Source organism: Lampetra fluviatilis, chromosome 67 (genome assembly GCF_964198595.1).
Source record: "Lampetra fluviatilis chromosome 67, kcLamFluv1.1, whole genome shotgun sequence".
Lineage (NCBI taxonomy): Eukaryota > Metazoa > Chordata > Hyperoartia > Petromyzontiformes > Petromyzontidae > Lampetra > Lampetra fluviatilis.
This window is the reverse complement of record NC_136341.1, coordinates 1,588,467-1,609,170: the sequence shown is the minus strand read 5'-3', so window position 1 is coordinate 1,609,170 and position 20,704 is coordinate 1,588,467. Positions and strand designations below refer to the sequence as shown.

Below are 20,704 nucleotides of genomic sequence, written 5' to 3'. Positions count from 1 at the left end.
CACGGGGGGAAGAGATGGACCATGGAACAACCCCACCCCCCACCCCCCACCCCAACCCCCCCACTCCCCACCCCCCCACCCCACCCCCCCCATCACCCCCCCCCACCCCCCACCCCCCCGCCCCACCCCCCCCACCACCCCCCCCCACCCCCCCCCCACCACCCCCCCCCACCCCCCCCACCCCCCCCACCCCCCACCCCCCCACCCCCCCCCCAGAGGCGGACACCCGCAGCGGCGACGGAGGTGCGCTGCAGCCGGCGACGACGGCGGCCGAGGGAGCGCCCGTCGAGCCGGACGACGAGAGTCGCCCCGGTCCGAGCGGCGCCCTGGGCCCACGGTGGTGGGCAGCGGACGCTGACCCCGGGGGTGACCGCGACGGGCGCGCGGACGCCGGGGCGGGCGGCGGCGACAATGAAGACTGCGGCGCCCCGGGAGGAGGCGGCGGCGACGATGACGTAGACGACGACGACGACGCCTACACCGTGTGTGAGGGCGACGGAGGCAGCGTCTGCGGGAGCGAGTGGAGCTGCGGCCTGGTGGAGCCGGATAGGAAAATGCCCGCGCAGACCATCCTTGCCTTCTTTAGAGACAACTATGGCAAGAGGGTGTTTTCCAAAAAGGCTTTCCCGGACGCGGACGCGTTCCTCTCCACGGCGCAGGAGATCTGCCGGCGGCCGGCAGAGTACGGCTGCACTCCGAGGGAACGCTACCGTATTAAAGGAATGATGACGAGGCTGCGCGGGAAGGGGAAGGCGGCCTCAAAGGAGGCCTCAAAGGCGGCAGGGCGCGTGGACCTCCCCTGAACGCCGCGATGGGACCACAAGTAGTTGTCGCGACCATAAATTGTAACGGTCTGCGCAGCGAGGACCGGTGGCGCCGGCTGTGCAGGCTCCTCGACGATCAGGCGGTCGACGTGGCTTTAATACAAGAAACCCACCTAGACGCCGCGCTACAGCCGAGCCGCCAGCAGCTGCTGCACGGGCGCTCCTTTTTCTTTAGCAACGGGGTGAACGGGGCGGCGGGGGTCGCGGTGGTGTGCTCCCGGACCTTCGCCCCGGACGCCCTGACTTTTCGGGAGGTAGTGGCCGGCCACCTCGTCGTGGCGGACATGGTGCTCGCCGGCACCAAGGCCCGCGTGATAAATGTGTACGCGCCCAGCAAGTCGAGGGACAGGGCCGTGTTTTTCAAGGGCGAACTACGGCGGGTGGTGGCGGAGACCGACGGCGTCGAGGGGGCGGTCACGATCGTGGGGGGCGATTTTAATTGCACGCTCCAACCCTCCCTCGACCGAACTGGGCCAGAACCACACCCCGAATCTGCAAGAGAGTGGGCGGCCGTCGTGGCCGACCACGGACTACTCGACACGTGGCGGCTCCAAAACCCGGGCCGGCAGCAGTACACATGGACCAGGTGCGGTGCGGGGGGGCGGCCGAGCCTGGCCAGGCTAGATCGGGTGTACGTCACGGCCGGGGGGGCCAGCCTGCTCGGTGAGAGCGGGGTGGTTCCCCCCGGTTTCTCCGACCACCACATGGTGTACGTGCGCCTGCATCTCCCTCACGGTGGGCAAGGGCGGCCGTATTGGAAACTGAACGTGAACCTGCTGGACGATGGTGGATTTCGGGCGGCCTTCCGGGCCTTTTGGAAGGTGTGGGAGGAGAGACGGGGCCGTTTCGCCACCCTCCAGCAGTGGTGGGACAATGGGAAGGCCCAGGTGGGGGTGTTGGCGAGGGCCTACATGGGCCAACACGTCGTGGCCCGGCGCGAGGAGGAGGAGGTTCTCCGGGCCCGGGTGCTGGCGGTGGAGGAGGCACTGGGCCACCACCCCGCCGCCGAGGGCTGCAGGGAGCTGCGGGAACAACAGCGGCTCCTGAGGGCCGTCTCGGACAATGACGCATACAGGGGGTTTGTGGGCCGGAAGATGACCCACCTGTACAGTATGGACGCGCCGACGAAAGCCTTCTTCAGGCAGGGGGCCACGCGGGCCCAGCGGGCCGACATCACCAGCCTGACGGGGCCGGACGGAGAGACCCGGTGTGACGGGGAGGGAATCGTGCGCCTCGTCAATGGGTATTACGGACGGCTTTTTTCTGAGAAGAAAATTGACGAGGAGGCGGTGGCGGAACTCCTGGAGGGCGTCCCCAGGTTGGCTCCGCCTGACGCCAAACTGCTCGACGAACAGGTCACCATGACGGAGCTGGAGGCCGCGGTGAGGAGTCTCGCCGCGGGGAAGACCCCCGGCATAGACGGCCTTCCTACCGAGTTTTACACGACTTTCTGGAGCGAGCTCGGACCGGCGCTCGCCGACGTACTGCGCGAGAGCCTCCGGTCGGGGGTGCTGCCGCAGAGCAGCAGGCGCGCGGTGGTGACCCTGCTCCCAAAAAAGGGTGACCTGCGCCGCTTAGACAACTGGAGGCCGGTGTCCGTGCTATGCACGGACTGTAAGGTTTTGGCTAAAGCCCTGGCGAACCGCCTGAAGACCGTGGCGGGGAGCCTCGTGCACCCGGATCAGTCGTACTGCGTCCCGGGGAGAGCCATACATGACAACGTCGGGGTGGTGCGGGACATCATGGACCTCGCCGCCGCCCACAGCGTTGATGCAGGCCTCTTGTTTTTAGATCAGGCGAAGGCCTTCGACCGTGTCTCACACGCGTATATGTACAGGGCGTTGGAGGCATACGGGGTAGGGCCAACCTTCAGGGCGCAGGTGCGCCTCCTGTATACGGAGGTGAGTAGCCTCACTAAAATAAATGGCAGGCTTGGCGCCCCCTTGGCCGTCGGGGGAGGGGTCCGGCAGGGGTGTCCTCTGTCCGGTATTCTGTACACCTTGTGTATAGAGCCTCTCCTGCGGCGGCTGCGGGGTACGCTGGGGGGGTTTCAGTTCCCGGGTGCGGGCGACGCGCCGATCACGCTCTCGGCGTACGCTGACGATGTGTGCGTCGTAGTGACGGGCGCGCAAGACATGGAGGCGGTCCGAGGCGCGGTCCGTCTCTACGAGAGGGCCTCCGCCGCCAGCGTAAATTGGGAAAAGAGCAAAGCGATAGCGCTGAGACCGGGCGGGGTGGTGGGCTCACTGGCGCTCCCGGGAGGCGTCGCCTGGGGCGCGGGGGGAGCCCGCTACCTCGGGGTACATCTGGGAAGCCCGGTTGAGGTGGAACAAAATTGGGTAGAGGTAGAGGGAAAAATTGACGCGACGCTGGCGGCGTGGGCCCGGTTCGCCCCGGGAATGGCGTACCGGGGGAGGGTACTTGTAGTCAACAATTTGGCCGCGGCACTCCTCTGGCACAAAGCCAAAGCGCTGGAACCTCCGGCGGGGCTAGTGGCGCGGATACAGAAGCGCTTCACCGCCTTCGTGTGGCACGGTCACCACTGGCAGAGGCCAGGGGTCCTGTGTCTGCCGGTGGCGGAGGGGGGACAGGGCCTCGTGCACGTAGCGGCGCGAATCCGGACCTTCAGGATCCAACAAGCGCAGCGACTGTTGTACGGGGGGGAGGGACGGCCCGGGCGGCCCCTGGCCCTCGGCCTGCTGCGGCGCGCCGGGCGTCTGGGGTACGCCCGGGAGCTGTTCCTGACGGACCAGGCCATCGTGGACCGAGCCTCGCTGCCCGCGGTCTACCGCGGCATGATGGACGCGTGGTCGACGCTGGATTGGGCGCGGGTCGGCGGCGGATACAGGGCGGCCCACTTCGTGGGGGAGCCCTTGTTCGCCAATGCAGTCCTGCCTGGCTTGCGGGGTGAGCATGCCCTGGCCAGGCGCTTTGCCGAATGCGGCATCGGACGGGTCGGTGACCTGCTGGCGCCCGGACGGGACGCGTGGCGGACGGCCCTCGAAATTTCCGGAGCGGCCGGACGCCGCACGGTCCTGGCGGGCGCGAAGGTGCTGAGGGAGGCCCTGCGGGCGATGCAGGCGCTGGGCGTCCGGCTGGCGGAGGTCGGGGAGGAGGACACCCCCCCGTTCCCTCCGCTGGCCTTTTCGGTCCGCGCCCCCGACGGCCACGTGGAGGGCGGGACGCTGCTGCGCATGGCGGGGTGTACCGAGGTGCCGCTCGAAGGCGCGCAAAAAACGCGGCTGTACGACGCCTGTCTGAAGGCGGTGCTGAGCGCGGAGCTGGTGGGCCAGCCGGACACGGGGTGGAGGGAACACTTTGGCGCGCTGGACACTGCGGGGCCCCAGTGGAAAAACTTGTACCGCCCTCCCACCACCAAGCGTTGCGGTGACCTTCAGTGGCGGCTGGTGCACCGCACGCTGCCAACGGCCGTGTGGGTCAGCCGCGCCGTGCCGGGGACCCCGGACACGTGTGCGTTCTGTGGGGTGCGGGAGGATGTGGTTCACGCGTACCTCCAGTGCGCGAGGCTGGCGCCACTCTTGGCCTTCGTGAAGGCGGTGCTCCGGAGGCTGGACGTTCCGGCCCGAGAGAGCGCGTACATACATGGGGTGACCGGCGTGGCGGGGCCCGTCAGGGACGTGGCGAACTTTGTGTGCGCGCAAGCGAAGCTCGCAACGTACACGACGAGGAAACGCGCGCTGGAAGGAAAGGTCGGCGGCGCGGGGGTGCTGCAGGTGGCGCAGGCCCTGATAAAGGCGCGCGTGCGGCTAGAATTCGCCCACCACAGGCTGACGGCGGCCGAGGGGGAGTTCCTCCCGCGGTGGGGTAGGGCGCGGGACGCCCTGTGTACGGTCGATGACGGCGCGGTCCTGTTTGTGTTTGACTCCCTCCCCCCCCCTGACCGGATGCCCCCCCTCCGCCCCCCCCCAGAACCCCCCCCCCCCCCCTCAGGGGTGACCGGTGCGAATAGTGCCTGGACACTGAAGCGGGCGCGACGTTTTTTGTGGTTGTGCGGTGTGGTTTTTGTGGTTGGTTTATATCGCGCACATGGGCGCCACTGCACTGGGCAGAGGGTGCCGGAATAAAGACATTCAAAAATCAAAATCTGTCTCTCTGTCTCTCTCTCTCTGTCTCTCTCTCTCTGTCTCTCTCTCTCTCTCTGTCTCTCTCTCTCTGTCTCTCTCTCTCTCTCTGTCTCTCCGTCTCTCTCTGTCTCTCCGTCTCTCTCTGTCTCTCTCTCCCTCTGTCTCTCTGTCTCTCTCTCTGTCTCTCTGTCTCTCTCTCTCTGTCTCTCTCTCTCTCTCTGTCTCTCTCTCTCTGTCTCTCTCTCTCTCTCCCTCTGTCTCTCTGTCTCTCTCTCCTTCTCTCTGTCTCTCTCTGTCTCTCCCTTAGTCTCTCTCTCTGTGATCTCCCTCTCTGTCTGTCTCTCTGTCTGTCTCTCTGTCTCTCTCTCTGTCTCTCTCTCTGTCTCTCTCTCTGTCTCTCCGTCTCTCTCTCGCTCTGCCTCTCCGTCCCCGCGCGATGGAGCAGCTGAAGCAGAGCGAGGCGAACGCCGACACGAAGGAGAAGCTGCCGCTGCGCCTGCGCATCTTCGAGCGGTTCCCCAACAAGCCCCAGATGGTGAAGATCTCCAAGCTGCCCTCACTCTTCTCCGTGCCCAAGATACGGTGACTGCTACCCCCCCCTCCATCCCCTACCACTCATTCCCCCCCCCATCCCCCCCCTCCATCCCCCCCTCCCACCCCCACCCTCCATCCCCCCCTCCCACCCCCCCCTCCATCCCCCCCTCCCACCCCCACCCTCCATCCCCCCCTCCATCCCCCCCTCCCACCCCCACCCTCCATCCCCCCCCTCCATCCCCCCCTCCCACCCCCACCCTCCATCCCCCCCCTCCATCCCCCCTCCCACCCCCACCCTCCATCCCCCCTCCATCACCCCCACCCTCCATCCCCCACTCCCACCCCCACCCTCCATCCCCCCGTCCCACCCCCCCCCCTCCATCCCCCCCTCCCTCCATCCCCCCCCTCCATCCCCCCCTCCCACCCCCACCCTCCATCCCCCCTCCATCACCCCCACCCTCCATCCCCCCCTCCCACCCCCACCCTCCATCCCCCCTCCATCACCCCCACTCTCCATCCCCCCCTCCATCCCCCCCTCCCACCCCCACCCTCCATCCCCCCCTCCCACCCCCACCCTCCATCCCCCCCTCCACCCCCACCCTCCATCCCCCTCTCCATCACCCCCACCCTCCATCCCCCCCTCCATCCCCCCCTCCCACCCCCACCTCCCACCCCCACCCTCCATCCCCCCCTCCCACCCCCACCCTCCATCCCCCCCTCCCACCCCCCCCCTCCATCCCCCTCTCCCACCCCCACCCTCCATCCCCCCCTCCATCCCCCCCTCCCACCCCCACCCTCCATCCCCCCCTCCATCCCCCCCTCCCACCCCCACCCTCCATCCCCCCCCTCCATCCCCCCTCCCACCCCCACCCTCCATCCCCCCTCCATCACCCCCACCCTCCATCCCCCACTCCCACCCCCCCCTCCATCCCCCCCTCCCACCCCCACCCTCCATCCCCCCCTCCATCCCCCCCTCCCACCCCCACCCTCCATCCCCCCCTCCATCCCCCCCTCCCACCCCCACCCTCCATCCCCCCCCTCCATCCCCCCTCCCACCCCCACCCTCCATCCCCCCTCCATCACCCCCACCCTCCATCCCCCACTCCCACCCCCACCCTCCATCCCCCCGTCCCACCCCCCCCCTCCATCCCCCCCTCCCTCCATCCCCCCCCTCCATCCCCCCCTCCCACCCCCACCCTCCATCCCCCCTCCATCACCCCCACCCTCCATCCCCCCCTCCCACCCCCACCCTCCATCCCCCCTCCATCACCCCCACTCTCCATCCCCCCCTCCATCCCCCCCTCCCACCCCCACCCTCCATCCCCCCCTCCCACCCCCACCCTCCATCCCCCCCTCCCACCCCCACCCCTCCATCCCCCCCTCCATCACCCCCACCCTCCATCCCCCCCTCCATCCCCCCCTCCCACCCCCACCTCCCACCCCCACCCTCCATCCCCCCCTCCCACCCCCACCCTCCATCCCCCCCTCCCACCCCCCCCCTCCATCCCCCCCTCCCACCCCCACCCTCCATCCCCCCCTCCATCCCCCCCTCCCACCCCCACCCTCCATCCCCCCCCTCCATCCCCCCCTCCCACCCCCACCCTCCATCCCCCCCCTCCATCCCCCCTCCCACCCCCACCCTCCATCCCCCCTCCATCACCCCCACCCTCCATCCCCCACTCCCACCCCCACCCTCCATCCCCCCGTCCCACCCCCCCCCCTCCATCCCCCCCTCCCTCCATCCCCCCCCTCCATCCCCCCCTCCACCCCCACCCTCCATCCCCCCCTCCATCACCCCCACCCTCCATCCCCCCCTCCCACCCCCACCCTCCATCCCCCCTCCATCACCCCCACTCTCCATCCCCCCCTCCATCCCCCCCTCCCACCCCCACCCTCCATCCCCCCTCCCACCCCCACCCTCTATCCCCCCCTCCCACCCCCACCCTCCATCCCCCCCTCCATCACCCCCACCCTCCATCCCCCCCTCCATCCCCCCCTCCCACCCCCACCTCCCACCCCCACCCTCCATCCCCCCCTCCCACCCCCACCCTCCATCCCCCCTCCCACCCCCCCCCTCCATCCCCCCCTCCCACCCCCCACCCTCCATCCCCCCTCCATCCCCCCCTCCCACCCCCACCCCTCCATCCCCCCCCTCCATCCCCCCCTCCCACCCCCACCCTCCATCCCCCCCTCCCACCCCCACCCTCCATCCCCCCCTCCATCACCCCCACCCTCCATCCCCCCCTCTATCCCCCCCTCCCACCCCACCCTCCATCCCCCCCTCCCACCCCCACCCTCCATCCCCCCTCCCACCCCCACCCTCCATCCCCCCCTCCCACCCCCACCCTCCATCCCCCCCTCCATCACCCCCACCCTCCATCCCCCCTCCATCCTCCCCTCCCACCCCCACCCTCCATCCCCCCCTCCCACCCCCACCCTCCATCCCCCCTCCATCCCCCCCTCCCACCCCCACCCTCCATCCCCCCCTCCATCACCCCCACCCTCCATCCCCCCCTCCATCCTCCCCTCCCACCCCCACCCTCCATCCCCCCCTCCCACCCCCACCCTCCATCCCCCCCTCCATCCCCCCCTCCCACCCCCACCCTCCATCCCCCCCTCCCACCCCCACCCTCCATCCCCCCCTCCCACCCCCACCCTCCATCCCCCCCTCCCACCCCCACCCTCCATCCCCCCCTCCCACCCCCACCCTCCATCCCCCCCTCCATCCCCCCCTCCCACCCCCACCCTCCATCCCCCCCTCCCACCCCCACCCTCCATCCCCCCCTCCCACCCCCACCCTCCATCCCCCCCTCCCACCCCACCCTCCATCCCCCCCTCCATCACCCCCACCCTCCATCCCCCCCTCCATCCTCCCCTCCCACCCCCACCCTCCCCTCCCACCCCCACCCTCCATCCCCCCCTCCACCACCACCCTCCATCCCCCCCCTCCCACCCCCACCCTCCATCCCCCCCTCCATCACCCCCACCCTCCATCCCACCCTCCATCCTTCCCTCCCACCCCCACCCTCCATCCCCCCCTCCATCACCCCCACCCTCCATCCCCCCCTCCATCACCCCCACCCTCCATCCCCCCCTCCATCCCCCCCTCCCACCCCCACCCTCTATCCACCCCTCCCACCCCCCCCCTCCATCCCCCCCTCCCACCCCCACCCTCCATCCCCCCCTCCCACCCCCCCCCTCCATCCCCCCCTCCCACCCCCACCCTCCATCCCCCCCTCCCACCCCCACCCTCCATCCCCCCTTCCATCCCCCACCCTCCATCCCCCCCTCAAGATACGGTGACTGCTACCCCCCCCTCCATCCCTTACCCCTCATTCCCCCTCCCACCCCACCCTCCATCCCCCCCTCCCACCCCCACCCTCCATCCCCCCCTCCCACCCCCACCCTCCATCCCCCCCTCCCACCCCCACCCTCCATCCCCCCCTCCATCCCCCCCTCCCACCCCCACCCTCCATCCCCCCCTCCCACCCCCACCCTCCATCCCCCCCTCCCACCCCCACCCTCCATCCCCCCTCCCACCCCCACCCTCCATCCCCCCCTCCATCACCCCCACCCTCCATCCCCCCCTCCATCCTCCCCTCCCACCCCCACCCTCCATCCCCCCCTCCCACCCCCACCCTCCATCCCCCCCTCCACCACCACCCTCCATCCCCCCCTCCCACCCCCACCCTCCATCCCCCCCTCCATCACCCCCACCCTCCATCCCACCCTCCATCCCCCCTCCCACCCCCACCCTCCATCCCCCCCTCCATCACCCCCACCCTCCATCCCCCCCTCCATCACCCCCACCCTCCATCCCCCCCTCCATCCCCCCCTCCCACCCCCACCCTCTATCCCCCCCTCCCACCCCCCCCCTCCATCCCCCCCTCCCACCCCCACCCTCCATCCCCCCCTCCCACCCCCCCCCTCCATCCCCCCTCCCACCCCCACCCTCCATCCCCCCTCCCACCCCCACCCTCCATCCCCCCTTCCATCCCCACCCTCCATCCCCCCCTCAAGATACGGTGACTGCTACCCCCCCCTCCATCCCTTACCCCTGATTCCCCCCTCCCACCCCCACCCTCCATCCCCCCCTCCCACCCCCACCCTCCATCCCCCCCTCCCACCCCCACCCTCCATCCCCCCCTCCATCACCCCCACCCTCCATCCCCCCCTCCATCCTCCCCTCCCACCCCCACCCTCCATCCCCCCCTCCCACCCCCACCCTCCATCCCCCCCCTCCCACCACCACCCTCCATCCCCCCCTCCCACCCCCACCCTCCATCCCCCCCTCATCACCCCCACCCTCCATCCCACCCTCCATCCCCCCCTCCCACCCCCACCCTCCATCCCCCCCTCCATCACCCCCACCCTCCATCCCCCCCTCCATCACCCCCACCCTCCATCCCCCCCTCCATCCCCCCCTCCCACCCCCACCCTCTATCCCCCCCTCCCACCCCCCCCCTCCATCCCCCCCTCCCACCCCCACCCTCCATCCCCCCCTCCCACCCCCCCCTCCATCCCCCCCTCCCACCCCCACCCTCCATCCCCCCCTCCCACCCCCACCCTCCATCCCCCCTTCCATCCCCCACCCTCCATCCCCCCCTCAAGATACGGTGACTGCTACCCCCCCCTCCATCCCTTACCCCTCATTCCCCCTCCCACCCCCACCCTCCATCCCCCCCTCCCACCCCCACCCTCCATCCCCCCCTCCCACCCCCACCCTCCATCCCCCCCTCCATCACCCCCACCCTCCATCCCCCCCTCCATCCTCCCCTCCCACCCCACCCTCCATCCCCCCCTCCCACCCCCACCCTCCATCCCCCCCTCCCACCACCACCCTCCATCCCCCCCTCCACCCCCACCCTCCATCCCCCCCTCCATCACCCCCACCCTCCATCCCACCCTCCATCCCCCCCTCCCACCCCCACCCTCCATCCCCCCCTCCATCACCCCCACCCTCCATCCCCCCCTCCATCACCCCCACCCTCCATCCCCCCCTCCATCCCCCCCTCCCACCCCCACCCTCTATCCCCCCCTCCCACCCCCCCCCTCCATCCCCCCCTCCCACCCCACCCTCCATCCCCCCCTCCCACCCCCCCCCTCCATCCCCCCTCCCACCCCCACCCTCCATCCCCCCCTCCCACCCCCACCCTCCATCCCCCTTCCATCCCCCACCCTCCATCCCCCCCTCAAGATACGGTGACTGCTACCCCCCCCTCCATCCCTTACCCCTCATTCCCCCCTCCCACCCCACCCTCCATCCCCCCCTCCCACCCCCACCCTCCATCCCCCCCTCCCACCCCCACCCTCCATCCCCCCCTCCATCACCCCCACCCTCCATCCCCCCTCCATCCTCCCCTCCCACCCCCACCCTCCATCCCCCCTCCCACCCCCACCCTCCATCCCCCCCTCCCAGCACCACCCTCCATCCCCCCCTCCCACCCCCACCCTCCATCCCCCCTCCATCACCCCCACCCTCCATCCCACCCTCCATCCCCCCCTCCCACCCCCACCCTCCATCCCCCCCTCCATCACCCCCACCCTCCATCCCCCCCTCCATCACCCCCACCCTCCATCCCCCCCTCCATCCCCCCTCCCACCCCCACCCTCTATCCCCCCCTCCCACCCCCCCCTCCATCCCCCCCTCCCACCCCCACCCTCCATCCCCCCCTCCCACCCCCCCCCTCCATCCCCCCCTCCCACCCCCACCCTCCATCCCCCCTCCCACCCCCACCCTCCATCCCCCCTTCCATCCCCCACCCTCCATCCCCCCCTCAAGATACGGTGACTGCTACCCCCCCCTCCATCCCTTACCCCTCATTCCCCCCTCCCACCCCCACCCTCCATCCCCCCCTCCCACCCCCACCCTCCATCCCCCCCTCCCACCCCCACCCTCCATCCCCCCCTCCATCACCCCCACCCTCCATCCCCCCCTCCATCCTCCCTCCCCCCCACCCTCCATCCCCCCCACCCCACCTCCATCCCCCCTCCCACCACCACCCTCCATCCCCCCCTCCCACCCCCACCCTCCATCCCCCCCTCCATCACCCCACCCTCCATCCCACCCTCCATCCCCCCCTCCCACCCCCACCCTCCATCCCCCCCTCCATCACCCCCACCCTCCATCCCCCCCTCCATCACCCCCACCCTCCATCCCCCCCTCCATCCCCCCCTCCACCCCCACCCTCTATCCCCCCCTCCCACCCCCCCCCTCCATCCCCCCTCCCACCCCCCCCCTCCATCCCCCCCTCCCACCCCCACCCTCCATCCCCCCCTCCCACCCCCCCCCTCCATCCCCCCTCCCACCCCCACCCTCCATCCCCCCCTCCCACCCCCCCCCTCCATCCCCCCCTCCCACCCCCACCCTCCATCCCCCCCTCCCACCCCCACCCTCCATCCCCCCTTCCATCCCCCACCCTCCATCCCCCCCTCAAGATACGGTGACTGCTACCCCCCCCTCCATCCCACCCTCCATCCCCCCCTCCCACCCCCACCCTCCATCCCCCCTTCCATCCCCCACCCTCCATCCCCCCCTCAAGATACGGTGACTGCTACCCCCCCCCTCCATCCCTTACCCCTCATTCCCCCCTCCCACCCCCACCCTCCATCCCCCCCTCCCACCCCCACCCTCCATCCCCCCCTCCCACCCCCACCCTCCATCCCCCCCTCCATCACCCCCACCCTCCATCCCCCCCTCCATCCTCCCCTCCCACCCCCCACCCTCCATCCCCCCCCTCCCACCCCCACCCTCCATCCCCCCCTCCCACCACCACCCTCCATCCCCCCCCTCCCACCCCCACCCTCCATCCCCCCCTCCATCACCCCCACCCTCCATCCCACCCTCCATCCCCCCCTCCCACCCCCACCCTCCATCCCCCCCTCCATCACCCCCACCCTCCATCCCCCCCTCCATCACCCCCACCCTCCATCCCCCCCTCCATCCCCCCCCTCCCACCCCCACCCTCTATCCCCCCCTCCCACCCCCCCCCTCCATCCCCCCCTCCCACCCCCACCCTCCATCCCCCCCTCCCACCCCCCCCCTCCATCCCCCCCCTCCCACCCCCACCCTCCATCCCCCCCTCCCACCCCCACCCTCCATCCCCCCTCTCCATCCCCCACCCTCCATCCCCCCCTCAAGATACGGTGACTGCTACCCCCCCCCTCCATCCCTTACCCCTCATTCCCCCCTCCCACCCCCACCCTCCATCCCCCCCCTCCCACCCCCACCCTCCATCCCCCCCTCCCACCCCCACCCTCCATCCCCCCCTCCATCACCCCCACCCTCCATCCCCCCCTCCATCCTCCCCTCCCACCCCCACCCTCCATCCCCCCCTCCCACCCCCACCCTCCATCCCCCCCCTCCCAGCACCACCCTCCATCCCCCCCCTCCCACCCCCACCCTCCATCCCCCCCTCCATCACCCCCACCCTCCATCCCACCCTCCATCCCCCCCCTCCCACCCCCACCCTCCATCCCCCCCCTCCATCACCCCCACCCTCCATCCCCCCCTCCATCACCCCCACCCTCCCATCCCCCCCTCCATCCCCCCCCTCCCACCCCCACCCTCTATCCCCCCCTCCCACCCCCCCCCCTCCATCCCCCCCTCCCACCCCCACCCTCCATCCCCCCCTCCCACCCCCCCCCTCCATCCCCCCCCTCCCACCCCCACCCTCCATCCCCCCCTCCCACCCCCACCCTCCATCCCCCCTTCCATCCCCCACCCTCCATCCCCCCCTCAAGATACGGTGACTGCTACCCCCCCCTCCATCCCTTACCCCTCATTCCCCCCTCCCACCCCCACCCTCCATCCCCCCCTCCCACCCCCACCCTCCATCCCCCCCTCCCACCCCCACCCTCCATCCCCCCCTCCATCACCCCCACCCTCCATCCCCCCCTCCATCCTCCCCTCCCACCCCCACCCTCCATCCCCCCCTCCCACCCCCACCCTCCATCCCCCCCTCCCACCACCACCCTCCATCCCCCCCTCCCACCCCCACCCTCCATCCCCCCCTCCATCACCCCCACCCTCCATCCCACCCTCCATCCCCCCCTCCCACCCCCCACCCTCCATCCCCCCCTCCATCACCCCCACCCTCCATCCCCCCCTCCATCACCCCCACCCTCCATCCCCCCCTCCATCCCCCCCTCCCACCCCCACCCTCTATCCCCCCCTCCCACCCCCCCCCTCCATCCCCCCCTCCCACCCCCACCCTCCATCCCCCCCTCCCACCCCCCCCCTCCATCCCCCCCTCCCACCCCCACCCTCCATCCCCCCCTCCCACCCCCACCCTCCATCCCCCCTTCCATCCCCCACCCTCCATCCCCCCCTCAAGATACGGTGACTGCTACCCCCCCCCTCCATCCCTTACCCCTCATTCCCCCCTCCCACCCCCACCCTCCTCCATTACGCCCTCCCACCCCCACCCTCCATCACACCCTCCCACCCCCACCCCTCATTCCCCCCTCCCACCCCCACCCTCCTCCATTACGCCCTCCCACCCCCCTCCTTTCATCCCCCCACTCCATCCCCCCCCTCCATCCCCCCTCCCACCCCCCCCTCTATCCCCCCCTCCCACCCCCACCCGCTTCTCCCCCCTCAACCCCCCCCTCAACCCCCCCTCTATCCCCCCCTCCCACCCTCCATCCCCCCCTCCCACCCCCCCCCTCCATCCCCCCTCAACTTCTCCCTCCGTGTGCTGCTGCTTGTGGTGGTTGTGCTGATGGTGGTGCTGATGGTGGTGCTGATGGTTGTGCTGGTGGTGGTTGTGGTGGTGGTTCTGGTTGTGCTGGTGATGGTGGTTGTGGTGCTGGTGGTGGTTGTGGTGGTGGTTGTGCTGTTGGTGGTGGTGGTGGTGCTGCTGGTTGTGCTGATGGTTGTGCTGGTGGTGGTGGTTGTGGTGCTGGTGGTGATGATGGTGTTGTTGGTGGTGCTGATGGTTGTGGTTGTGGTGGTGCTGGTGGTAGTTTTGCTGGTGGTGGTGGTTGTGGTTGTGGTGGTTGTGCTGGTGGTGGTGCTGGTGGTGGTGCTGGTTGTGCTGGTACTGATGGTTGTGATGGTTGTGCTGGTGGTTGTGCTGCTGGTGGTGGTTGTGGTTGTGCTGGTTGTGGTGGTGCTGATGGTTGTGCTGCTGTTGGTGGTGCTGATGGTTGTGCTGATAGTACTGTTGGTGGTGCTGATGGTTGTGCTTTTGTTTGTGATGGTTGTGGTGGTGGTGGTGGTTGTGGTTGTGCTGGTGGTGGTGGCGGTGCTGATGGTTGTGGTTGTGCTTGTGTTTGTGATGGTTGTGGTGGTGGTGGTGGTTGTGGTGATGGTTGTGGTGCTGTTGGTGCTGTTGTTGGTGGTGGTGTTGTTGGTGGTGTTGCTGGTGGTGCTGATGGTTGTGCTGATGGTTGTGATGGTTGTGGTGGTTGTGGTGGTTGTACTGGTGGTGTTGTTGGTGGTGCTGGTGGTGGTTGTGGTGGTTGTGGTGGTTGTGCTGGTGATGCTGGTGATGCTGGTGCTGGTGGTGGTGGTGGTTGTGGTGCTGGTGGTGGTGGTGGTGCTGGTGGTGGTGCTGGTGATGGTGGTTGTGGTGCTGATGGTGGTGCTGATGATTGTGCTGATGGTTGTGATGGTTGTGATGGTTGTGGTGGTTGTGCTGGTGGTGTTGTTTGTGGTGATGCTGGTGCTGGTGGTGGTGATGGTTGTGCTGCTGGTGGTGCTGGTGGTTGTGGTGGTGGTGGTGTTGAGGGTTGTGCTGATGGTTGTGCTGCTGGTGCTGGTTGTGCTGGTGGTTGTGGTTGTGCTGGTGGTGCTGGTGGTGGTGCTGATGATTGTGCTGCTGGTGGTGCTGGTGGTTGTGCTTGTGTTTGTGATGGTTGTGCTGATGGTTGTGCTGTTGGTGGTGCTGATGGTTGTGATGGTTGTGCTGGTGGTTGTGCTGGTGGTGGTTGTGGTTGTGGTGTTGGTGGTGCAGTGAGAGCTTCATGCGCCAGTTCCTGGACCGGCAGCAGCAGCAGGGCTCCGTGTGCCTCCTGCTGCTGCTTGTGGTGGTGGTGCTGATGGTGGTGGTGGTTGTGTTGGTGGTGGTTGTGCTGGTGGTGGTGCTGGTGGTTGTGCTGGTGCTTGTGGTGGTGGTGCTGATGGTGGTTGTGGTTGTGCTGATGGTTGTGCTGGTTGTGCTGGTGGTTGTGGTTGTGCTGGTGGTGCTGATGGTTGTGCTTGTGGTGCTGATGGTGGTTGTGGTTGTGGTGGTTGTGCTGGTTGTGCTGCTGGTTGTGGTGGTGGTGCTGATGGTGGTGGTGGTTGTGCTGATGGTGGTGCTGGTTGTGCTGGTGGTGGTTGTGCTGGTTGTGGTGTTGGTGGTGCAGTGAGAGCTTCATGCGTCAGTTCCTGGACCGCCAGCAGCAGCAGGGCTCCGTGTGCCTCCTGCTGCTGCTTGTGGTGGTTGTGCTGATGGTGGTGGTGGTTGTGGTGGTGCTGATGGTGGTGGTGCTGATGGTTGTGCTGGTGGTGGTTGTGCTGGTTGTGCTGCTGGTTGTGGTGGTGGTGCTGATGGTGGTGGTGGTTGTGCTGATGGTGGTGCTGGTTGTGCTGGTGGTGGTTGTGCTGGTGGTGGTTGTGTTGGTGGTGCAGTGAGAGCTTCATGCGCCAGTTCCTGGACCGCCAGCAGCAGCAGGGCTCCGTGTGCCTCCTGCTGCTGCTTGTGGTGGTTGTGCTGGTGCTGTTGGTGCTGATGGTTGTGCTGGTGGTGGTTGTGCTGGTTGTGCTGGTGGTGCAGTGAGAGCTTCATGCGCCAGTTCCTGGACCGTCAGCAGCAGCAGGGCTCCGTGTGCCTCCTGCTGCTGCTTGTGGTGGTGGTGGTGGTGATGGTGGTGGTTGTGGTTGTGCTGTTGGTTGTGCTGACGGTTGTGCTGGTGGTGGTGGTTGTGTTGGTGGTGGTTGTGCTGGTGGTGGTGCTGGTGGTTGTGCTGGTGCTGGTGGTGGTTGTGCTGATGGTGGTTGTGCTGGTGCTGGTAGTGGTGGTGCTGGTGGTTGTGGTGGTGCTGATGGTGGTTGTGCTGATAGTTGTGCTGATGGTTGTGCTTGTGGTGGTGGTGCTGATGGTGGTTGTTGCGGTGTTGTTGGTGGTGCAGTGAGAGCTTCATGCGCCAGTTCCTGGACCGGCAGCAGCAGCAGGGCTCCGTGTGCCTCCTGCTGCTGCTTGTGGTGGTTGTGCTGATGGTGGTGGTGATGGTTGTGCTGGTTGTGCTGGTTGTGCTGGTGGTGGTTGTGCTGGTTGTGGTGTTGGTGGTGTAGTGAGAGCTTCATGCGCCAGTTCCTGGACCGCCAGCAGCAGCAGGGCTCCGTGTGCCTCCTGCTGCTGCTTGTGGTGGTTGTGCTGGTGGTGGTGGTGCTGGTGGTGCTGATGGTTGTGGTGGTGGTGGTGGTGGTTGTGGTGTTGTTGGTGTTGCAGTGAGAGCTTCATGCGGCAGTTCCTGGACCGCCAGCAGCAGCAGGGCTCCGTGTGCCTCCTGCTGCTGCTTGTGGTGGTTGTGCTGGTGGTGGTGGTGCTGGTGGTGCTGATGGTTGTGGTGGTGGTGGTGGTGGTTGTGGTGTTGTTGGTGTTGCAGTGAGAGCTTCATGCGGTAGTTCCTGGACCGCCAGCAGCAGCAGGGCTCCGTGTGCCTCCTGCTGCTGCTTGTGGTGGTTGTGCTGGTGGTGGTGGTGCTGGTGGTGCTGATGGTTGTGGTGGTGGTGGTGGTGGTTGTGGTGTTGTTGGTGTTGCAGTGAGAGCTTCATGCGGCAGTTCCTGGACCGCCAGCAGCAGCAGGGCTCCGTGTGCCTCCTGCTGCTGCTTGTGGTGGTTGTGCTGGTGGTGGTGGTGCTGGTGGTGCTGATGGTTGTGGTGGTGGTGGTGGTTGTGGTGTTGTTGGTGTTGCAGTGAGAGCTTCATGCGGCAGTTCCTGGACCGGCAGCAGCAGCAGGGCTCCGTGTGCCTCCTGCTGCTGCTTGTGGTGGTGGTGCTGGTGGTGGTGGTGATGGTTGTGTTGCTGGTTGTGGTTGTGCTGGTTGTGGTGGTGGTGGTGCAGTGAGAGCTTCATGCGCCAGTTCCTGGACCGGCAGCAGCAGCAGGGCTCCGTGTGCCTGCTGCTGCTGCTTGTGGTGGTTGTGCTGGTGGTGGTGGTGATGGTGCTGGTTGTGGTTGTGCTGATGGTTGTGCTGGTGGTGGTGGTTGTGGTTGTGCTGGTGGTGCAGTGAGAGCTTCATGCGCCAGTTCCTGGACCGGCAGCAGCAGCAGGGCTCCGTGTGCCTCCTGCTGCTGCTTGTGGTGGTTGTGCTGGTGGTGGTGGTGCTGGTGGTGCTGATGGTTGTGCTGTTGTTGGTGGTGGTTGTGGTTATGCTGGTGGTGCAGTGAGAGCTTCATGCGCCAGTTCCTGGACCGCCAGCAGCAGCAGGGCTCCGTGTGCCTCCTGCTGCTGCTTGTGGTGGTTGTGCTGGTGGTGGTGCTGATGGTGGTGGTTGTGGTTGTGCTGTTGGTTGTGCTGATGGTTGTGCTGGTGGTGGTGGTTGTGGTTATGCTGGTGGTGCAGTGAGAGCTTCATGCGCCAGTTCCTGGACCGGCAGCAGCAGCAGGGCTCCGTGTGCCTCCTGCTGCTGCTTGTGGTGGTGGTGCTGGTGGTGGTGGTGATGGTGCTGGTTGTGGTTGTGCTGATGGTTGTGCTGGTGGTGGTGGTTGTGGTTGTGCTGGTGGTGCAGTGAGAGCTTCATGCGCCAGTTCCTGGACCGGCAGCAGCAGCAGGGCTCCGTGTGCCTCCTGCTGCTGCTTGTGGTGGTGGTGCTGGTGGTGGTGGTGATGGTGCTGGTTGTGGTTGTGCTGATGGTTGTGCTGGTGGTGGTGGTTGTGGTTGTGCTGGTGGTGCAGTGAGAGCTTCATGCGTCAGTTCCTGGACCGCCAGCAGCAGCAGGGCTCCGTGTGCCTCCTGCTGCTGCTTGTGGTGGTGGTGGTGCTGATGGTGGTGGTGGTTGTTGTGGTGCAGTGAGAGCTTCATGCGCCAGTTCCTGGACCGGCAGCAGCAGCAGGGCTCCGTGTGCCTCCTGCTGCTGTTTGTGGTGGTTGTGCTGGTGGTGGTGGTGCTGGTGGTGCTGATGGTTGTGGTGGTGGTGGTGGTGGTTGTGGTGTTGTTGGTGTTGCAGTGAGAGCTTCATGCGTCAGTTCCTGGACCGGCAGCAGCAGCAGGGCTCCGTGTGCCTCCTGCTGCTGCTTGTGGTGGTGGTGGTGATGGTTGTGCTTGTGGTGGTTGTGCTGTTGTTGGTGGTTGTTGCGGTGTTGTTGGTGGTGCAGTGAGAGCTTCATGCGGCAGTTCCTGGACCGGCAGCAGCAGCAGGGCTCCGTGTGCCTCCTGCTGCTGCTTGTGGTGGTGGTGCTGGTGGTGCTGATGGTTGTGCTGGTGGTGGTGGTTGTGCTGATGGTTGTGCTGGTGGTGGTTGTGCTGGTGGTGCAGTGAGAGCTTCATGCGCCAGTTCCTGGACCGGCAGCAGCAGCACGGCTCCGTGTGCCTCCTGCTGCTGCTTGTGGTGGTGGTGCTGGTGGTGCTGATGGTTGTGCTGGTGATGGTGGTTGTGCTGATGGTTGTGCTGGTGGTGGTTGTGCTGGTGGTGCAGTGAGAGCTTCATGCGCCAGTTCCTGGACCGGCAGCAGCAGCAGGGCTCCGTGTGCCTCCTGCTGCTGCTTGTGGTGGTGGTGCTGGTGGTGCTGATGGTTGTGCTGGTGATGGTGGTTGTGCTGATGGTTGTGCTGGTGGTGGTTGTGCTGGTGGTGCAGTGAGAGCTTCATGCGCCAGTTCCTGGACCGGCAGCAGCAGCAGGGCTCCGTGTGCCTCCTGCTGCTGCTTGTGGTGGTGGTGCTGGTGGTGCTGATGGTTGTGCTGGTGATGGTGGTTGTGCTGATGGTTGTGCTGGTGGTGGTTGTGCTGGTGGTGCAGTGAGAGCTTCATGCGCCAGTTCCTGGACCGGCAGCAGCAGCAGGGCTCCGTGTGCCTCCTGCTGCTGCTTGTGGTGGTGGTGCTGGTGGTGCTGATGGTTGTGCTGGTGATGGTGGTTGTGCTGATGGTTGTGCTGGTGGTGGTTGTGCTGGTGGTGCAGTGAGAGCTTCATGCGCCAGTTCCTGGACCGGCAGCAGCAGCAGGGCTCCGTGTGCCTCCTGCTGCTGCTTGTGGTGGTGGTGCTGGTGGTGCTGATGGTTGTGCTGGTGATGGTGGTTGTGCTGATGGTTGTGCTGGTGGTGGTTGTGCTGGTGGTGCAGTGAGAGCTTCATGCGCCAGTTCCTGGACCGCCAGCAGCAGCAGGGCTCCGTGTGCCTCCTGCTGCTGCTTGTGGTGGTGGTGCTGGTGGTGCTGATGGTTGTGCTGGTGATGGTGGTTGTGCTGATGGTTGTGCTGGTGGTGGTTGTGCTGGTGGTGCAGTGAGAGCTTCATGCGCCAGTTCCTGGACCGGCAGCAGCAGCAGGGCTCCGTGTGCCTCCTGCTGCTGCTTGTGGTGGTGGTGCTGGTGGTGCTGATGGTTGTGCTGGTGATGGTGGTTGTGCTGATGGTTGTGCTGGTGGTGGTTGTGCTGGTGGTGCAGTGAGAGCTTCATGCGTCAGTTCCTGGACCGGCAGCAGCAGCAGGGCTCCGTGTGCCTCCTGCTGCTGCTTGTGGTGGTGGTGCTGGTGGTGCTGATGGTTGTGCTGGTGATGGTGGTTGTGCTGATGGTTGTGCTGGTGGTGGTTGTGCTGGTGGTGCAGTGAGAGCTTCATGCGCCAGTTCCTGGACCGCCAGCAGCAGCAGGGCTCCGTGTGCCTCCTGCTGCTGCTTGTGGTGGTGGTGCTGGTGGTGCTGATGGTTGTGCTGGTGATGGTGGTTGTGCTGATGGTTGTGCTGGTGGTGGTTGTGCTGGTGGTGCAGTGAGAGCTTCATGCGCCAGTTCCTGGACCGGCAGCAGCAGCAGGGCTCCGTGTGCCTCCTGCTGCTGCTTGTGGTGGTGGTGCTGGTGGTGCTGATGGTTGTGCTGGTGATGGTGGTTGTGCTGATGGTTGTGCTGGTGGTGGTTGTGCTGGTGGTGCAGTGAGAGCTTCATGCGTCAGTTCCTGGACCGGCAGCAGCAGCAGGGCTCCGTGTGCCTCCTGCTGCTGCTTGTGGTGGTGGTGCTGGTGGTGCTGATGGTTGTGCTGGTGATGGTGGTTGTGCTGATGGTTGTGCTGGTGGTGGTTGTGCTGGTGGTGCAGTGAGAGCTTCATGCGCCAGTTCCTGGACCGGCAG

General features: G+C 67.5%; 1 protein-coding gene across 1 annotated transcript in view; it reads left to right on the top strand.

Moving 5' to 3' along the window:
* Positions 1 to 16,209, top strand: part of LOC144952385 (sodium leak channel NALCN-like) — a 94,780-nt gene extending 78,571 nt beyond the window's left edge. Inside the window, exons 15-16 of the mRNA XM_078882777.1 lie at positions 5,355 to 5,491; positions 16,062 to 16,209. Coding sequence (XP_078738903.1) covers positions 5,355 to 5,491; positions 16,062 to 16,209 — 285 coding nt within the window. The remainder of the gene's footprint in view (positions 1 to 5,354; positions 5,492 to 16,061) is intronic.
* Positions 16,210 to 20,704: the final 4,495 nt, after the last annotated feature.